Genomic DNA, 14,362 nt, shown 5'->3' with positions numbered 1-14,362 from the left:
ACTTACTGATGAAGATCAAAGACCACAGCCTTCAGTATGGATTACACCTCAACATAAAGAAAACAAAAATCCTCACAACTGGACCAATAACCAACATCATGATAAATGGAGAAAAGACTGAAGTTGTCAAGAATTTCATTTTACTTGGATCCACGTTCAACATCCACGGAAGCAGTAGTCAAGAAACCAAACGACCTATTGCATTGGCAAATCTGCCGCAAAAGACCTCTTTAAAGTGTTAAAAAGCAAAGATGTCACTTTGAAGACTAAGGTGCTCCTGACCCAAGCCATGGTATTTTCAATCACCTCATATGCCTGTGAAGGCTGGACAATGAGTAAGGAAGACTGGAGAAGAATTGATGCCTTTTAATTATGGTATTGGCAAAGAATATTGAATATACCGTGGACTGCTAGAAGAAGGACCAAATCTGTCTTGGAAGAAGTACAGCCAGAATGTTCCTTAGAAGCGAGGATGGTGAGACTTTGTCTCATGTTCTTTGGACATGTTATCAGGAGGGACCAGTGCCTGGAGAAGGACATCAAGTAGAGAGTCAGTGAAAAAAAAAAAGGAAGACCCTCAATGAGATGGATTGACACAGTGGCTGCAACAAGGGGCTCAAACATAGCAACGATTCTGAGGATGGTTCAGGACTGGGCAGTGTTTCGTTCTGTTGTACAAAGGGTTACTATGAGTTGGAACCAACTTAACGGCACCTAACAAAAAGCAATCCTTGGTATTCCTTGGTTTGTAGATGCCTCACTCCAGTCTCTACATCTGTCTCATATAATGTTCTCTCTGTGTGTCTCTCCCCTTAGAAGGACGCCAGTCATATAGGATTAGGGTCCACCCTAATGACCTCATCTTACCTTGAGTACATCTGCAAAGACCCTATTTCCAAATAAGGTCGCATTTGCAGGTACTGGGGTTGAGACTTCAACATATCTTTTTGGGGGACACAATTCATCCCACAACACACACTGACAAACAATAATCCATCTCTTTGCTTTTCAGGGTGGAGAACAGGCCGGGATTTGCAGCAGTGGAGCTGCGGCTGCGGAATTACTACTATGATGTGGTTAACTAAACCGCCCTTGTTCTCTGTGGCTGCCTTTGATCCCACAAACAAGCACAGAAAATGGATTGAAATGAGTTGCTTTTGAGTCCTTCCATCGCCCTCTGCCTGTGGTGGGGGCAAGCCTCACATGGAACATGCCTGGACAGTTGTAACCCAAAGCCTGGCCCAGGGCACACCCTCCAGAAAGCAAACACAGCCACAGAACATCTGTGTAAAGAAAGACGGGCAACAGGATCAAAGGGGCTGCCTGATCTGTTTGTTTTCTCCTACGTATAGTTTTCATGACAGGTTATTTTTAGGAGCCATTTCCAAATTCCTTTTATGTCTTTCCAGTCCTCGGAATCCTGTGATGCATTTGAATACTGAGCAGGCTCAGAGGCCGGCCTGACCAGGGATGTTCTCACCACGTGGTATGTAGCACCCGTGTACTCAGCATTCTCAAAATGTCCCAAGGATGCAGCTAGAATGTGACTCGTGAAATGCAAGAGCGAGAGGGAAGAGAAGAAGAAAACTTGGCCTCCATCAGAACGTGGTGTTGACGGCCCTCAGGACTGATGCCTGGCTGCTGAAAGCCTTCCTGAGTATAAAAATGCTTTCAGGTTCTTTTTTTGATTTTTTTAAATTGAGCTCAACCAGTGCATGAAGCTGGTTAAGCGGTGGGGGGGTAGTCTGGAACCTGCTTTTGCTCTGTATTATGAGACAGGAGACTTCTATCTATGTGAAAAATGAGAACAATTTGAATGAATTAGTCTTGGCATACTTTCCACCAGAAATCCTCTCTCCTGCAGACCATCGTGAACATACTTGTATGTAACTAGCAAATAAAGTTCTGTACTGGAGACTGTGTAAGGGAGGCGGGATGTCCGCCATCTTGGTCTGAGAGAGAAGGCCGGGTTTCTGGTTGTCTGTGAGTTTTTGGCAGATTGCTTCAGGCAGGTGTCTACTGAATGTGGTCCCAATGTCCTCTCCTTTCAGAGACCACAGCTAGAACTCCCTCACCCCATCTTTTTCTGTACCCTTAATGGAGAACACATGGTGGCTCAAGACATCTAAAGTTGAGTTTCTAAAAGTGTTCATTCTTAATCAAGACATAGACCCTGACTCTCACCACAAATAGGCCTTATTGAGTATGTTAAGTATGATTTTGGGTTGAAGACATAGACTCGAGAATTCCTTTCGCTCCCATAGTCTTAGCTAATCCTCATCTTAGTGTTTGATCTTATTCACATCATCAGCCATCGATATTAGTGTTGCTTGTGGCCCTTGAAAATTAAGAGATACTTCACCCTCATAGATACACATGAAGTTGGAACCATCCCATCTTCAGCTACACCTAAGACACTTTCCAGTGTACGCCCAGACTATAGGCAGTAGAGTAAGCCCTCTTCCTAACAAAGGGGATCAAAGTGTGGAGAAAGGCATCAACCGGTACCTTGACTTAGCCGAAGAAGATGTAAGTCACCTGGACGACTTGCCCTAAGAAATTTTTAAAAGCCACCCAAGTTTTTTGAAATTATGCTACCTGGTGGTTTAATCATTTTGTTAAAGAGAGGACCCCTGTGTGTTGAAAGTGCTGAGCAGATGCCATACACATTTATAGTCCCTGAAATAAAAATATAAATGACAAAAATCTATGTCGATCAGGCCATATTCATATAGAGAATCGTAAAAGGATGGATTGGATAGTCTGGGTTTGGGTGAAGTGGTGATCCTCTCTGAGAAAGAGGCTATGATGCTGAATTCTTGGGATCTTCCTTCTTTTACCCCTATAGTGTATCTGTAATAAAGGTCACACTCTTATTGGAACACGTAGTAGGTAGATAGTAAATGTATAGAGTTTATACCTTCTTTGGGTGTGATTTTCCAAACTATCCTGGCAGGAGTCTGGGGATGGAAAACATCTAGAATGTGAGTGGACAAGAGTGAGTGAGGGGCCTCTCTCCCCTCCAGAAGGCCAAGCAGAAGGCAAGACCCCTCTCTGTCTCAGACTCTTGGGCCTCTTCCCTGGGAAGAGCAGCTCCTGTGTGTAGGCTGCCTTCCATGGCCAGTGTGTGGAAGTCTTGGCCAAATGAAAATGGTGTCCTGTGGTTAGAAATAGTTCTCCTTCCCCTTGGATAACAGAGGAGAGCAAACAGAGAAAGGCAAGTTAATTGAAGAAGAATTTATAATGTGAAAAGGTTGAGGAAAGGTTTCCAGGGCTTCTCCCAGGCCATCTAGCTTGGGCTGCCCGCACCATCCTTCTGGATTGTTCTAACTGGGTCTCAGCATGGGATCTGGGCTCACTCTTTGTGCGTTTCACCTTCTGGTCCTTCTTTAGCAGAGAATAAAGGAGGAGCACAGACAGAGGACCTAACCAACATCACATTGATGGTGGGTACCACATACCTTATTCCCCAGTGGGACCAAAAGGTTCTACTGGAAACAATCCATTCAGTGGTTAAAGTCATTACAGGCATGTTTTCAATTTGGGCGTGTCCTTCACCCACACTTTTTGTCACCTAGCCATGCTTTTGTTTGTTGAGTGGTAACTTCATATTTACGTCAGACCTAATGACTGCAGCTATGCCTGGATTGTCACCTACAAAGGTGACTGCTCAGTTTTTAGCCCTCTCAGCCTCCCAGAGAGTCCACTTGGCTTCATAACAGTGTATTGTATTTCCTGTGCTTTTCAGAAGAGCTCCATTTTGTCACTGGATTTTTTAAAGCTATGATTTTTAATAAAATGTTAAAATTAGCTTTGTGATGATTTTTATGAAAGTTATTGGGATACTTGGATCCACAGTCAGTGCCCATGGAAGCAGCAGTCAAGAAATCAAATGCTGTATTGCATTGGGCAAATCTGCCACAAAAGACCTCTTTGAAAAGCAAAGATGTCACTTTGAGGACTAAGGGACACCTGACCCAAGCCATGATAGTTTCAGTTGCCTCATATACATGCAAAAGCTGGACAATGAATAAGGAAGACTGAAGAAGAATTGATGCCTTTGAATTATGGTGTTCAGGAAGAATATTTAATATACCATGGACTGCCAGAAGAACGAACAAGTCTGTCTTGGAGGAAGGACAGCCAGAGTGCTCCTTGGAAGTGAGGATGGCGTACTTTGGACGTGGTATCAGGAGGGACCAGTCCCTGGAGAAGGACATCATACTAGTAAGACAGAGGGTCAGTGAAACAGAGGAAGACCCTTGACGAGATGGATTGACACAGTGGCTGCCACAATGGACTCAAACATAGCAATGATTGTAAGGATGGCACAGAACCAAGCAGTGGGTTGCTACGGGTTGGAACCAACTTGATGGCACCTAACAGCAACAAGGAGGTTACACTGTCAAATGAGTGGTGTTGACCAGCACGCACAACATAGTTTTTAACAGATGGTATTGATGGTGTGGGGACGAGAATGTTGTGTCCCCAGCCCTGTCCTAGAAGGATGGGTGTATGCAGGCCCCTCTCCAAGCTTCCCTGCAGCCCTCAAGGAGAACGCCTGTAAACGAGGCACTAGCCTTCTGGGAATGCCCTTCTCTGTTCACAAGCAAGGCACTCGGAGACTTGTGGGTGGTCAGGAGATCTGCACAGCAGACTGCCACACAGCCCCAGCCTACCCACAGAAGATGGGCTGAGGAAACCCCAAAACGGGGCCAAGCAGGGAGTGGGTTGTGAGTTTTCCCTATTCCCTGTGAAGACAGTGTAAGGGGCGTTTGAGTAGCCCAGAAGAAATTCCAGAGTCCCAAGGTCTTCCTGTTCTGAAGGAGATTCTTCACACACATACATACACGTACACACATACACAACACTTACACACCACATACACACACCACATGCATACACCACATATACACACCACATGCATACACTACACACACATACACACCACATGTATATACTACATACACACACCACATGTATACACCACACACACCACATATACCACATGCATACACCACATACACACACCACATGTATACACCACACACACTACATATACCACATGTATACACCACATACACACACCACATGCATACACTACACACACCACATACACACCACATGCATACACCACATATACACACCACATACACACACCACATGTATATACTACATACACCACACACACCACATACACACACATGCATACACCTCAAACACCACATACACACACCACATGTATACACCACACACCACATATACCACATGTATACACCCCATACACACACCACATGTATACACCACATGCATACACTACATACATGCATACACATCATATACACGCCACACACACATACATAAACACATACCACATACACACGTACACCACACACCGACACACATGTATCACACAGTACATAAATACACAGCACACGCACACATACCTACCGTATACACATATTCCTCACACACACACCCAGCCTTACCCCCAGTAACCACCCAAGTCTCACCCTGGGGGCATCAATACCACTCCCAGCAGTGCCTGAGTAGCTATGTTCACTTCCTTCAGTCCTCTCTGGGCCTGGGGACCAGGGCTTAAGGGGACTCTTCCCATCGCACAGTGTCCTTCCTAGCCCCAGCTGAGGCCCCCTCTTCTTCTGTCAAGCTCGGCCAGAACTTGGAGGAACTGACGGGTTAGCCGGCATAGCCTCTGTTGGCGAGCTCGGAGTCCTGGGACAACCCCTGACCGGAACGACAGAGAACGTGCAGCAGGTGACGTCACAGTCCTTGAGGCGAAGAGAGGGTGAGCTGGGACTAAAACTCGGGTCTCCGGCCATTTCTGCTTGGGCAGGTCATATAGCAGCCTCCTGATGGTCTCACCTTTAGACAAGGGTCAGAGGGCCGGCTCAGTGGCGTGGGGCCTGTATTTTAGGAATGTTAATGGGTGCTATGGTTTTTGCCACTCAAGGCCTTTGGTTCCCTCGCTGGCCAGGAATTCTGCAGCCAGCAGATGGCACTATGTCATAGCTTGAGAAATACATGGTATCTTGTAGCTTCTGATCCTTAAACTGTTACTGGGTGCCATCAAATCGATTTTCCACTCATAGCAACCGCATGTGACAGAGTAGACACGCCCCATAAGGTTTTCTAGACTGTAATATTTATAAGAGCAGATCGCCAGGTCTTTCTCCCAGAGGTGCTGGGTGGGTTTGAACTGCCAACCTTTCGGGAGGGGCCGAGCACTTAACCATCACACCACCAAGGCTCCTTGATCCTTAAACTGCAGGGGTTAAACCCATTGTGATGATGTCTTACTGCCTTTCAAGTGGGAGAAGATGCACCTCACCCGAAATTTTACTTGAGGATGGTAGCTTGCTTGGCTGCTACTAATGTGAGTTGGAGCAGGGAGAGCTTTTAAAGCCTGTGCTTGTCTGTCCAAGATTAGGAGGGGCATTCCCGTAAGAAAAAAACAGCCACCGTCAAGTCGGTTCCAACTCACGGCGACCCCGTATGTGTCAGAGTAGAACTCTGCTCCGTGGGGTTTTCAGTGGCTGATTTTTCGGAAGTACATCACCAGGACTTTCTTCTGAGGTGCATCTGGGTGGACTCAAACCTCCAACCTTTCAGTCAGCAGCTGAGTGCAGTAACCATTTCCACCACTCAGAGACCCCAAGAGGGGACTTCAGAAATTGTCAATACACAGATTCTCAGTTCAGGGAGGAAGGAAGCATTTTGAAAGATCCAAAAATGAGATTTGGGTTTTTTGTTTTAATTATCTTTTAGTTCAGGTTAAACCATACCAGTAGTTCCTACCTTAGGCAGCAATTGTTTTCTTCTCCTGGAGACTGCCTTGTGGTCTCTGCGGGGGAGAGCCGTCGTGGCTCCGGGAACACAGACTTACTGAATCACCACCTTCTGCCTTGTGTCAGGCGCCCAGCCAAGGCAAAGCGCCCCTGGTCCTCCCTTCATGTCTGTTCATGCATCCTGACAAGCCAGTCCACCAGAAGAGAAGCCTGAGGGGCGTTCCACAAAGTGTCTTCCAAAGAATATTAGTCTAGGAGACTAATGCTGCGCTGTGTAACAGCAGTTTCCCTGATTAAATAACTCTGGAAAACAACGAGTGTATTCCCACCATATGATCACAATACCTATTAGCATATTACAAGCTCCAAGGAGTATTGCAACAAAAACCTTTTTATAATTTTCTCTTACTCAACATGTTCCCTACTTTTTGACCACAGAACTACCGTTGTGCTTAATGTGTATTAGGATGATGATACTGGTGTTCCTCGCACACACTTTGGGAAACCTTACACAACCCAGAGGTGCCTCAGAAGAAAGGGCTGGTGATCTACTTTTGAAAAATCCGCCATTGAAAACCCTATAGAGCAAAGTTCTACTCTGACACATATGGGTGATCATGAGTTGGGGTTCACTCAACAGCATCTGATTTTCCAAGCATTAGGGAGGCATCTCTAAAGTGGAATCCTGGGCAAGTGTGGAGAAAGTAATTCTGTACCCTGGAATCATGCGACTGAGCAGTCACCTGTTCTTATTAACTTATTAATAAGGCTGCTTATTAACAGCCCTGTCCAGTCATGTTCTCAAATGTTGATTGTTGACACATCATATATTCTCTCTCTCTGTCTCACACACACACACTTGGACACATATAATCACTCTTTCCTTCAAAGAAAAAAAAAAAGATGTCATTTCAATACAGCAGAGTAAGTTGATGTTTCATCAAGAGAGCCCTTCTGAAGCCCACTTCTTTATTATTTTGTGGTTTTTAGAACATTAACCTAGAGGAAGAAATAATATGCTCCCAGAGCTGCCACAGCCACCTCCAGTAAGCATCCACCAAGATTCCCGAAGAGTCAACCCTTCCTTACATTTGCCTGAGTTCACTCAACTGACCGGCTTGTCACTGCTGGTGACTGCCCACTTAGGGTGCCTTAGTTAGCCAGCAAAGGGACACTCACAGCCCACGTACTGAGGTCCTTTCCAGGAGCTATTTTTTTAGCTAAGTGTTATTTTACCAAAGCTATGAGTCACAAGACTTTACGCTTCACAATCTTTGAGGTCTTTCAATGACTCAGTTTTCCACCTCTGTCATTAAACTGTGGAACAATGAGTGAAAAACGAATACTGTTCATAAACAATTTTTCTCTTACTCATTCATAAAAATAAAGAGCTGGTGCTCTGGCACTGTTTGTTCTCCACAGGTATCAAGCGACATTGTAAGTTTGCATAAAGCACTGAGGGAGTGAGAAGCCTGTTGGAATACGGTGCTGTAAATACTCCTCTGCTCTGGATCGGCTGGTTTGTTTCCTTCCCTCCCTGACACAGGAGGAAAGAAGCCACTGCTGCCTCCAAGACAGAGAATTTAAGCTGAGGAGATTCGGTACATGAAAAGATAGTGCCCAGTTAAAGTCAATTCTGACTCACTGCGACCCTATAGGGCAGAGTAGAACTGCCCCATAGAGTTTCCAAGGAGCACCTGGTGGATTCAAACTGCCCACTTTTTGGTGAGCAGCCGAGCTCCTAACCACTACGCCACCAGGGTTTCTAGGTAAATTTTAACAAAGAACAGATAACATTTTAACAGCCTTGTTTTCTGCAATCAAAACATTTAGACCTTGTTCATTCTAGGATACTCATCTCTTACAATTAATAATATCCATTCCCTAAGGTTTTGCTAGGAAAATTGTTTTCACAGTGTCATCCCAGTACTTCATTCTTTGCAGTAAATAATGGTCTCCCACGCATTCGTTTTTTATTTAGGGTGAGGGGTTGCCCTAACCTACCCACGAGCTCATCCTGTTCAGAGTCCCTGCTTGTGTGTATTTTGAAAACACAGTGTTTAAGTTCAGCTGGGGAAGCTGTATTCTTTTGTAACGTTTCCCAGGATTCTGTGAGAGTGTGTGTGTGTTTATGGGTGAAAGAGGCGTCTTTATCTTTTATTTTTAATTTTTTCAGAACTTCAGGTACTCTGAGTCTTCCTGTCAACATGACAGTAACTTTTAAGTTTATTATTATTTTAAGTTTATTATTAATCATAAATCATTATATAATTTATGATTATTGTTTTTCCCCCTTTGGTTTATGTTGTGAAGAACTGGTTTTTCCTACTTACTGGGCGTTGACTACAGCTTAACCTGAGTGGAGGTGAATTAGACAGCGAGCGGAAAAGAAGACCCTCCACGAGATGGATTGACACAGTGGCTGCAACAATGGGCTCAAGCATAACAAGGATTGTGAGGATGGGGCAGGACCGGGCAGGGTTTCATTCTGTTGCACGTACGGTCGCTATGAGTCGGAACCAGCTCAACGGCAACTCACGCCAAGAAGTGGATCTAAACTCAGGGCATGGTGCCCCCCCATTCTTCTTCTTATATCACCAGCCAAGTGGCTGTATTATAGCCACAGTAAAAAGAAAACGCGAGCAATCACTGAAGCCCCAAATAGGCCAGTACACTTCTACTTACCGCAAGTCTACATAAAAGCCCAATATGTCTATTCACCATAAAAGACTTGCCTTTCCTGTGCTACTCAGATACTGACCTCTGCACTGACCTTTTGGGAGGAGACGAGGTGGGCTGGTGCGGGGCACAGGCTGTCCTTGCCCCCACATTTGAGAAAGGCAGGAGGAGGGTTTGCTGAGAAGCAGAGGTGGCATCCTCTCCATCGCTGTGGGTGCTTCCTCAGAGGACTTGGGCGTTTGCTTGTACTCCCTGCTGTGGGCACACAGCACCTACCTCCGAGCCAGAATGAGAAGCTGCCCGTCAGGCAAACGCTGCATCTCTCCCGCAGTCCCTGCAGAGCAGCCAATGGCTGAGTGGCTCAGAGGAGGGGGCCAGTACCCCACAGTATCAGCAGCCCACCCTGGCCAAGATTTTCCCACACATGAACCCCACAGCCCCCCCAGCACTGCCCATCGGGTAGGGACACCTCCCTGTGACCCCTAGTAATTCTTGGAGATGCCGCCTCTTTTTATTTTTTTTTAATGGTGGTAAATATGTATGTAACAAAACACTTGCTGTTTCAACATTCTTCACATGTGCAATTTAGTGGCAATGTGTTCATCATGTTGTCAACCATCCCCATTATCCGTTTCCAGCGTTTTCCATCACCCTTAACAGATGCGCACTGTCTCCTAAACCCTGAGCCTCTTTTTCCTCCCTCCCTCCCACTGCCCCTGGTAACCGCTAATAACCTTAGGTCTGTATACATTGGCCTGTTCTAGACATTTCGTATAAGGGAAATCATGCAATATTTACCCATTTGTGTCGGACTGACTTCACTCAGCTTGTTTCCAAGGTTCGTCCATATTGTACAGCATGTATCAGGACTTAATTTGTCTTCATTTCCTCTCTGTCTGCAGAGTCTGTCCAATGGGGAGATGTAGGGGTCGTAGGGAGGGGGGAGGTCCTGAGAAGGGGCATCAAGAAGTCCTGGTCAGCCCAGCAGGAAGGAGGAATCTCAGCAGCCTGAGGAGCCCAGTCTGGCCATGCTTTTGGGAGACGAATCCAGGCAATCCCAGACTCAAATGCCACGATCACCCTGTCCATCCCCAGATGGCTTGTGGGAGGCCCGGTGATGAGCAAAGTCATTTCAGCTCTTAGTGATTCCCTTAAAAACATCTGAGCAGAATAGATCTGCATCTTTTGAGCTGAGCTGCAGCCAGCCTCATTTCAGAGGCCATGGAAACTGTAGATGAATAACTCCCCGGAACGGAGGAACCAAATATCTTTAAATCCTGCACACAAAGGCCAGGGCGGATTCAAGCTGCGGAGCCTGATGCTTACACAATCTTGGAGCCCTCTTTAAGAAAGAGACTTTTGAGTTCTGTTTCACTGGAATCCCTAGAACTGACCCAGGTCAAGGTGGCCCACATAGCTAAGACTTGATCCAATACATTGGGTTATATAAAAACAAAGACACACCCACCGAGGATAGTGTGGCTGCAGGTTGGGACTCAACAAACAGGAATCTGATAAATTCTCTTCCAAGTGATTGCTATCAAAATAAGAAAACAAACGCAGGATGCGTTTATAAATGTACATGCTTCATTGTATCAAGTATTTTCTTGACAGGGGAGAACTTGCTTTAACCAAGAGAACCAACTCCTGTACCGATGTTTAGTAGATTTTCCGTAGACTAGCTTCAGCTCCATACGTGCCAAACCTTGTTCTCTTCCACTACCCACATAATTCAGTGCTGGGCACAACAGGACATGTCCATATCACATATGATCTTCATGTCTCAAAGCCAGCTGGTCAATAATAAAATTGGTGCTGGCCTTTCCTACACGGAGATTCTCAGCAATAACTTAACTATGTATGGGGTGACTGTAAACCACATAAATATATCCCGTTGAGATGGAACTATATGTATCTCTAACTCAACTTTCCCTTAGCTGAACCTCAAAAATGCCTGTGGTCATTCCAATGCCACTCAGAGAAGTTGGAGGGTGTCTTACTCATCTAGTGCTGCTCTAACAGAAATACCACAAGTGGATGGCTTCAACAAAGAGAAGTTTATTCTCTCACAGTCTAGTAGGCTACAAGTCCAAACTCAGGGCGTCAGCTCCAGGGGAAGGCTTTCTCTGTCGGCTCTGGAGGAAGGTCCTGTCTTCAATCTTCCCTTGGTCTCGGAGCTTCTCTGAGCAGGAACCTCAGGTCCAAAGGACATGCTTTGCTCCCAGCACTGCTTTCTTGGTGGTATGAGGTTCCCATGTGTCTCTGCTCACTTCTCTCTTTTATATCTCTAAAGAGATTGGCTTAAGATGCTATCCAATGTTGTATACCTCATCAGTATAACCGCTGACAATCCATCTTATTAGCTCATAGTGATTGAATTTACAACACATAAGGAAATCGCATCAGATTGCAAAATGGTACACAATTATACAATCCTGGGAATCATGACCCAGCTGAGTTGACAGCGATTTTGGGGGGACAGAATTCAATCCATGACAGAAGGGAAAGAGACTGCTGTCTTCACCGGTTGAAGAGAAACTGTCTTACTGTGACAAAATTTACAAAACGAAAAACAAAACCCAGAGCGCTGACGATTATACTTCATTAGCTTCCTGATGAATCCACCTCTGTAAAGGCCAGTACATTCAAGAGAGTCTGGGTGTCGAGAGAGTTTGAGAGACAGAGGGGTAGATGCATGTGATTAGGTGTGGATGGTATAGGGAGAAAGCAGGTAGGGTAGCTAGTACCCCAGAAGTTGAGAGAAGCTGCCTACTAGAGACATGTTCCATCAAGCTAGCAAGAGTTTTGCCTGATCCTTAGTACTTCCTTCTGCACCCCAAGGCTGGGGCCCCCCAGGAGCTCAGTCCCTGCAGGTACATCATCAGGCTGCACCTTTGAGAAGAGCCCCCTCCCCGCCCTGCAAATTCTCTTCCCTCTTTTTCTGATGTCTGTGTAACCAGTATTTCCCCAGGCCTCGCCCCTGTGGATACAACCAAAGTCACAGTCACAGAGACAATGAAAATGTCCCTGGCTCCTTCCTCCTCCTGCCTAGAGCAGATCCTCCATCATTTAGGTGTGTTGTAGAGAGTCCCTAAGGTCCCACATGTGTCCCTGGCAGGCTTCCCCTGAGGGCAGCGTGTCTCAGCTGCCTCCACCGCTGTGCAGCCAGAAGCTGGATTCTGGCCTAAGGGAGCCCTGCAGGCAGCCCCCAGGCTGTGACCAGCCCACGTCTCACAGGGCCGTCCCTAAAACAGGTTCCTTAGATCTTTTCTGCTGCACCTCGGTGGAGCTGGGCTGTGGCAAAGAGACCCGGCATCAGAAAGAGGTTTTCCAGGCCCTTTCCTTGTGACCTGGCTGTTCCCTAGGCCCAGTGACGTAAAGTCCTCATTGGGCCAACAAGTCTGTGCCAACAGACCCCCGTCCTCCATTCAGGAGCTTCTGTCCTGCATCTCCATGGGCTCCAGCCCAAGCCTTGCCCCCCACCCATGGACGCTTCTGACTCACCCATGGCAGCTGGTGCCTTCAGAGCTGGGTCCCTAGCTGTGTGGCTGGGGAAGACTCTGGAGACCCGAAGCGAGGTTGAAGCCCTGCAGGGGGATGCCTGCATTTCCCCTGGCCTGGGATGGCTCCCCACATCGAAGCAGGACAGGCTGCAGGTATTGTCCTTGCTGGAGCTGGGGATGGAGGGGTGCAGAGCTAATGTCTGGGTAACTCTGGTTAAAGTGTCAGCAGACACTCCCGTGGGCCGGCTGCCCTCCACTGCCGCTTTCTGCTCTTTAGCAGCGAGTCTGTGCCAGGAGAGGCAGAGAAGAGGGTAGGGGGCTCCTGGGCCAGCTCCCCACCCTTTGCATGCTCCCAAATTACTGGATCTTGTTGAAAAGCAGATTCTGCTTCAGGGGGTCTGAGACTTTGCGTTTCCCACAGATCTCAGGTGACGCCCACGTCGGCCTCACCTGTGTGAAGGTGCGGGGGTACTGCTGTTCATTTCGCCCTTTAGACTCACCTAGACAGGTGTGCAATGTGGAAACCCAGGGCTCTGGGCCCTCAGGCTGGTTCACTGGGTCTGGCTGGGGCCTGGCGTTGAGGATTTTAAAAGTCCAGTTACCCTCCCTCTCTAGCACCCTTGAGAAAACCACCGCATCCCCACGGCTCCATGTTAGCGCTGAAATCAATCACAATAACCCCACCGGGGTCTGTGGGAGGATCCAAGGAGAGGCCTTTGGTGAAGTCTGATCACAGAGGAAGCAGAGGACCCCGCAGGCAGGGACCCACACCTGCCGGCCCAGGCTCGTCTCCACCAGCCTGTGTCCGCATGCTCCCACGGCCCCAGTGGGGCTCCAGATCCACCTGGGCACCAGGCGGCAGCTCTGTTCCCCGCCCACGCAATCCTGCATGGCAACCCTGGGGGCCAGGAGGCCTCGGAAGCTGCCACGCGGTAACACAGATACCTGTATTCCCTGTATCAGCTGTATTCCCTGTATCAGCTGTATTCCCTGTATCACCTGCATTCCCTGTATTCCCTATATCACCTGTATTCCCTGTATCACCTGTATTACCTATATCAGCTGTATTACCTGTATTCCCTGTATCACCTGTATTCCCTCTATCACATGTGTTCCCTGTATTCCCTGTATCACCCATATCACCTGTATTCCCTGTATTCCCTGTATCACCTGTATTCCTTGTATTACATGTATTCCCTGTATCACCTGTATTACCTGTATCACCTGTATTCCCTGCATTCCCTGTATGACCAGCTCCTAAACACCTGTTACAGTGACCGACCTAGTGGACAGGCCAGAAGCAGTTTTCCGCCCCCACCCCCTGGGGCCGAGGGCATGAGGGAAACCCCCAGAAACCCTAACACTGCAAACCCG

At 47.2% G+C, this 14,362-nt stretch overlaps 1 protein-coding gene across 4 annotated transcripts in view; it reads left to right on the top strand.

Annotated features, from left to right (window-relative positions):
* Positions 1-3,914, top strand: part of SYK (spleen associated tyrosine kinase) — a 130,831-nt gene extending 126,917 nt beyond the window's left edge. For 2 of the 4 annotated variants that reach the window (XM_023742127.1, XM_023742128.1), the window contains one exon: positions 1,013-3,913. In XM_023742127.1, coding sequence (XP_023597895.1) covers positions 1,013-1,085 — 73 coding nt within the window. In that variant the 3' untranslated portion in view covers positions 1,086-3,913. Of the gene's footprint in view, positions 1-1,012 lie in introns of all 4 variants that reach the window. The other 2 variants (XM_023742129.1, XM_012558965.2) reach the window with 2 other exon arrangements.
* Positions 3,915-14,362: the final 10,448 nt, after the last annotated feature.

Source organism: Trichechus manatus, unplaced genomic scaffold (assembly GCF_000243295.1).
Source record: "Trichechus manatus latirostris isolate Lorelei unplaced genomic scaffold, TriManLat1.0 scaffold00201, whole genome shotgun sequence".
Taxonomy (NCBI): domain Eukaryota; kingdom Metazoa; phylum Chordata; class Mammalia; order Sirenia; family Trichechidae; genus Trichechus; species Trichechus manatus.
The sequence above is the reverse complement of the archived record's forward strand: the minus strand, read 5'-3'. Positions and strand labels throughout refer to the sequence as shown.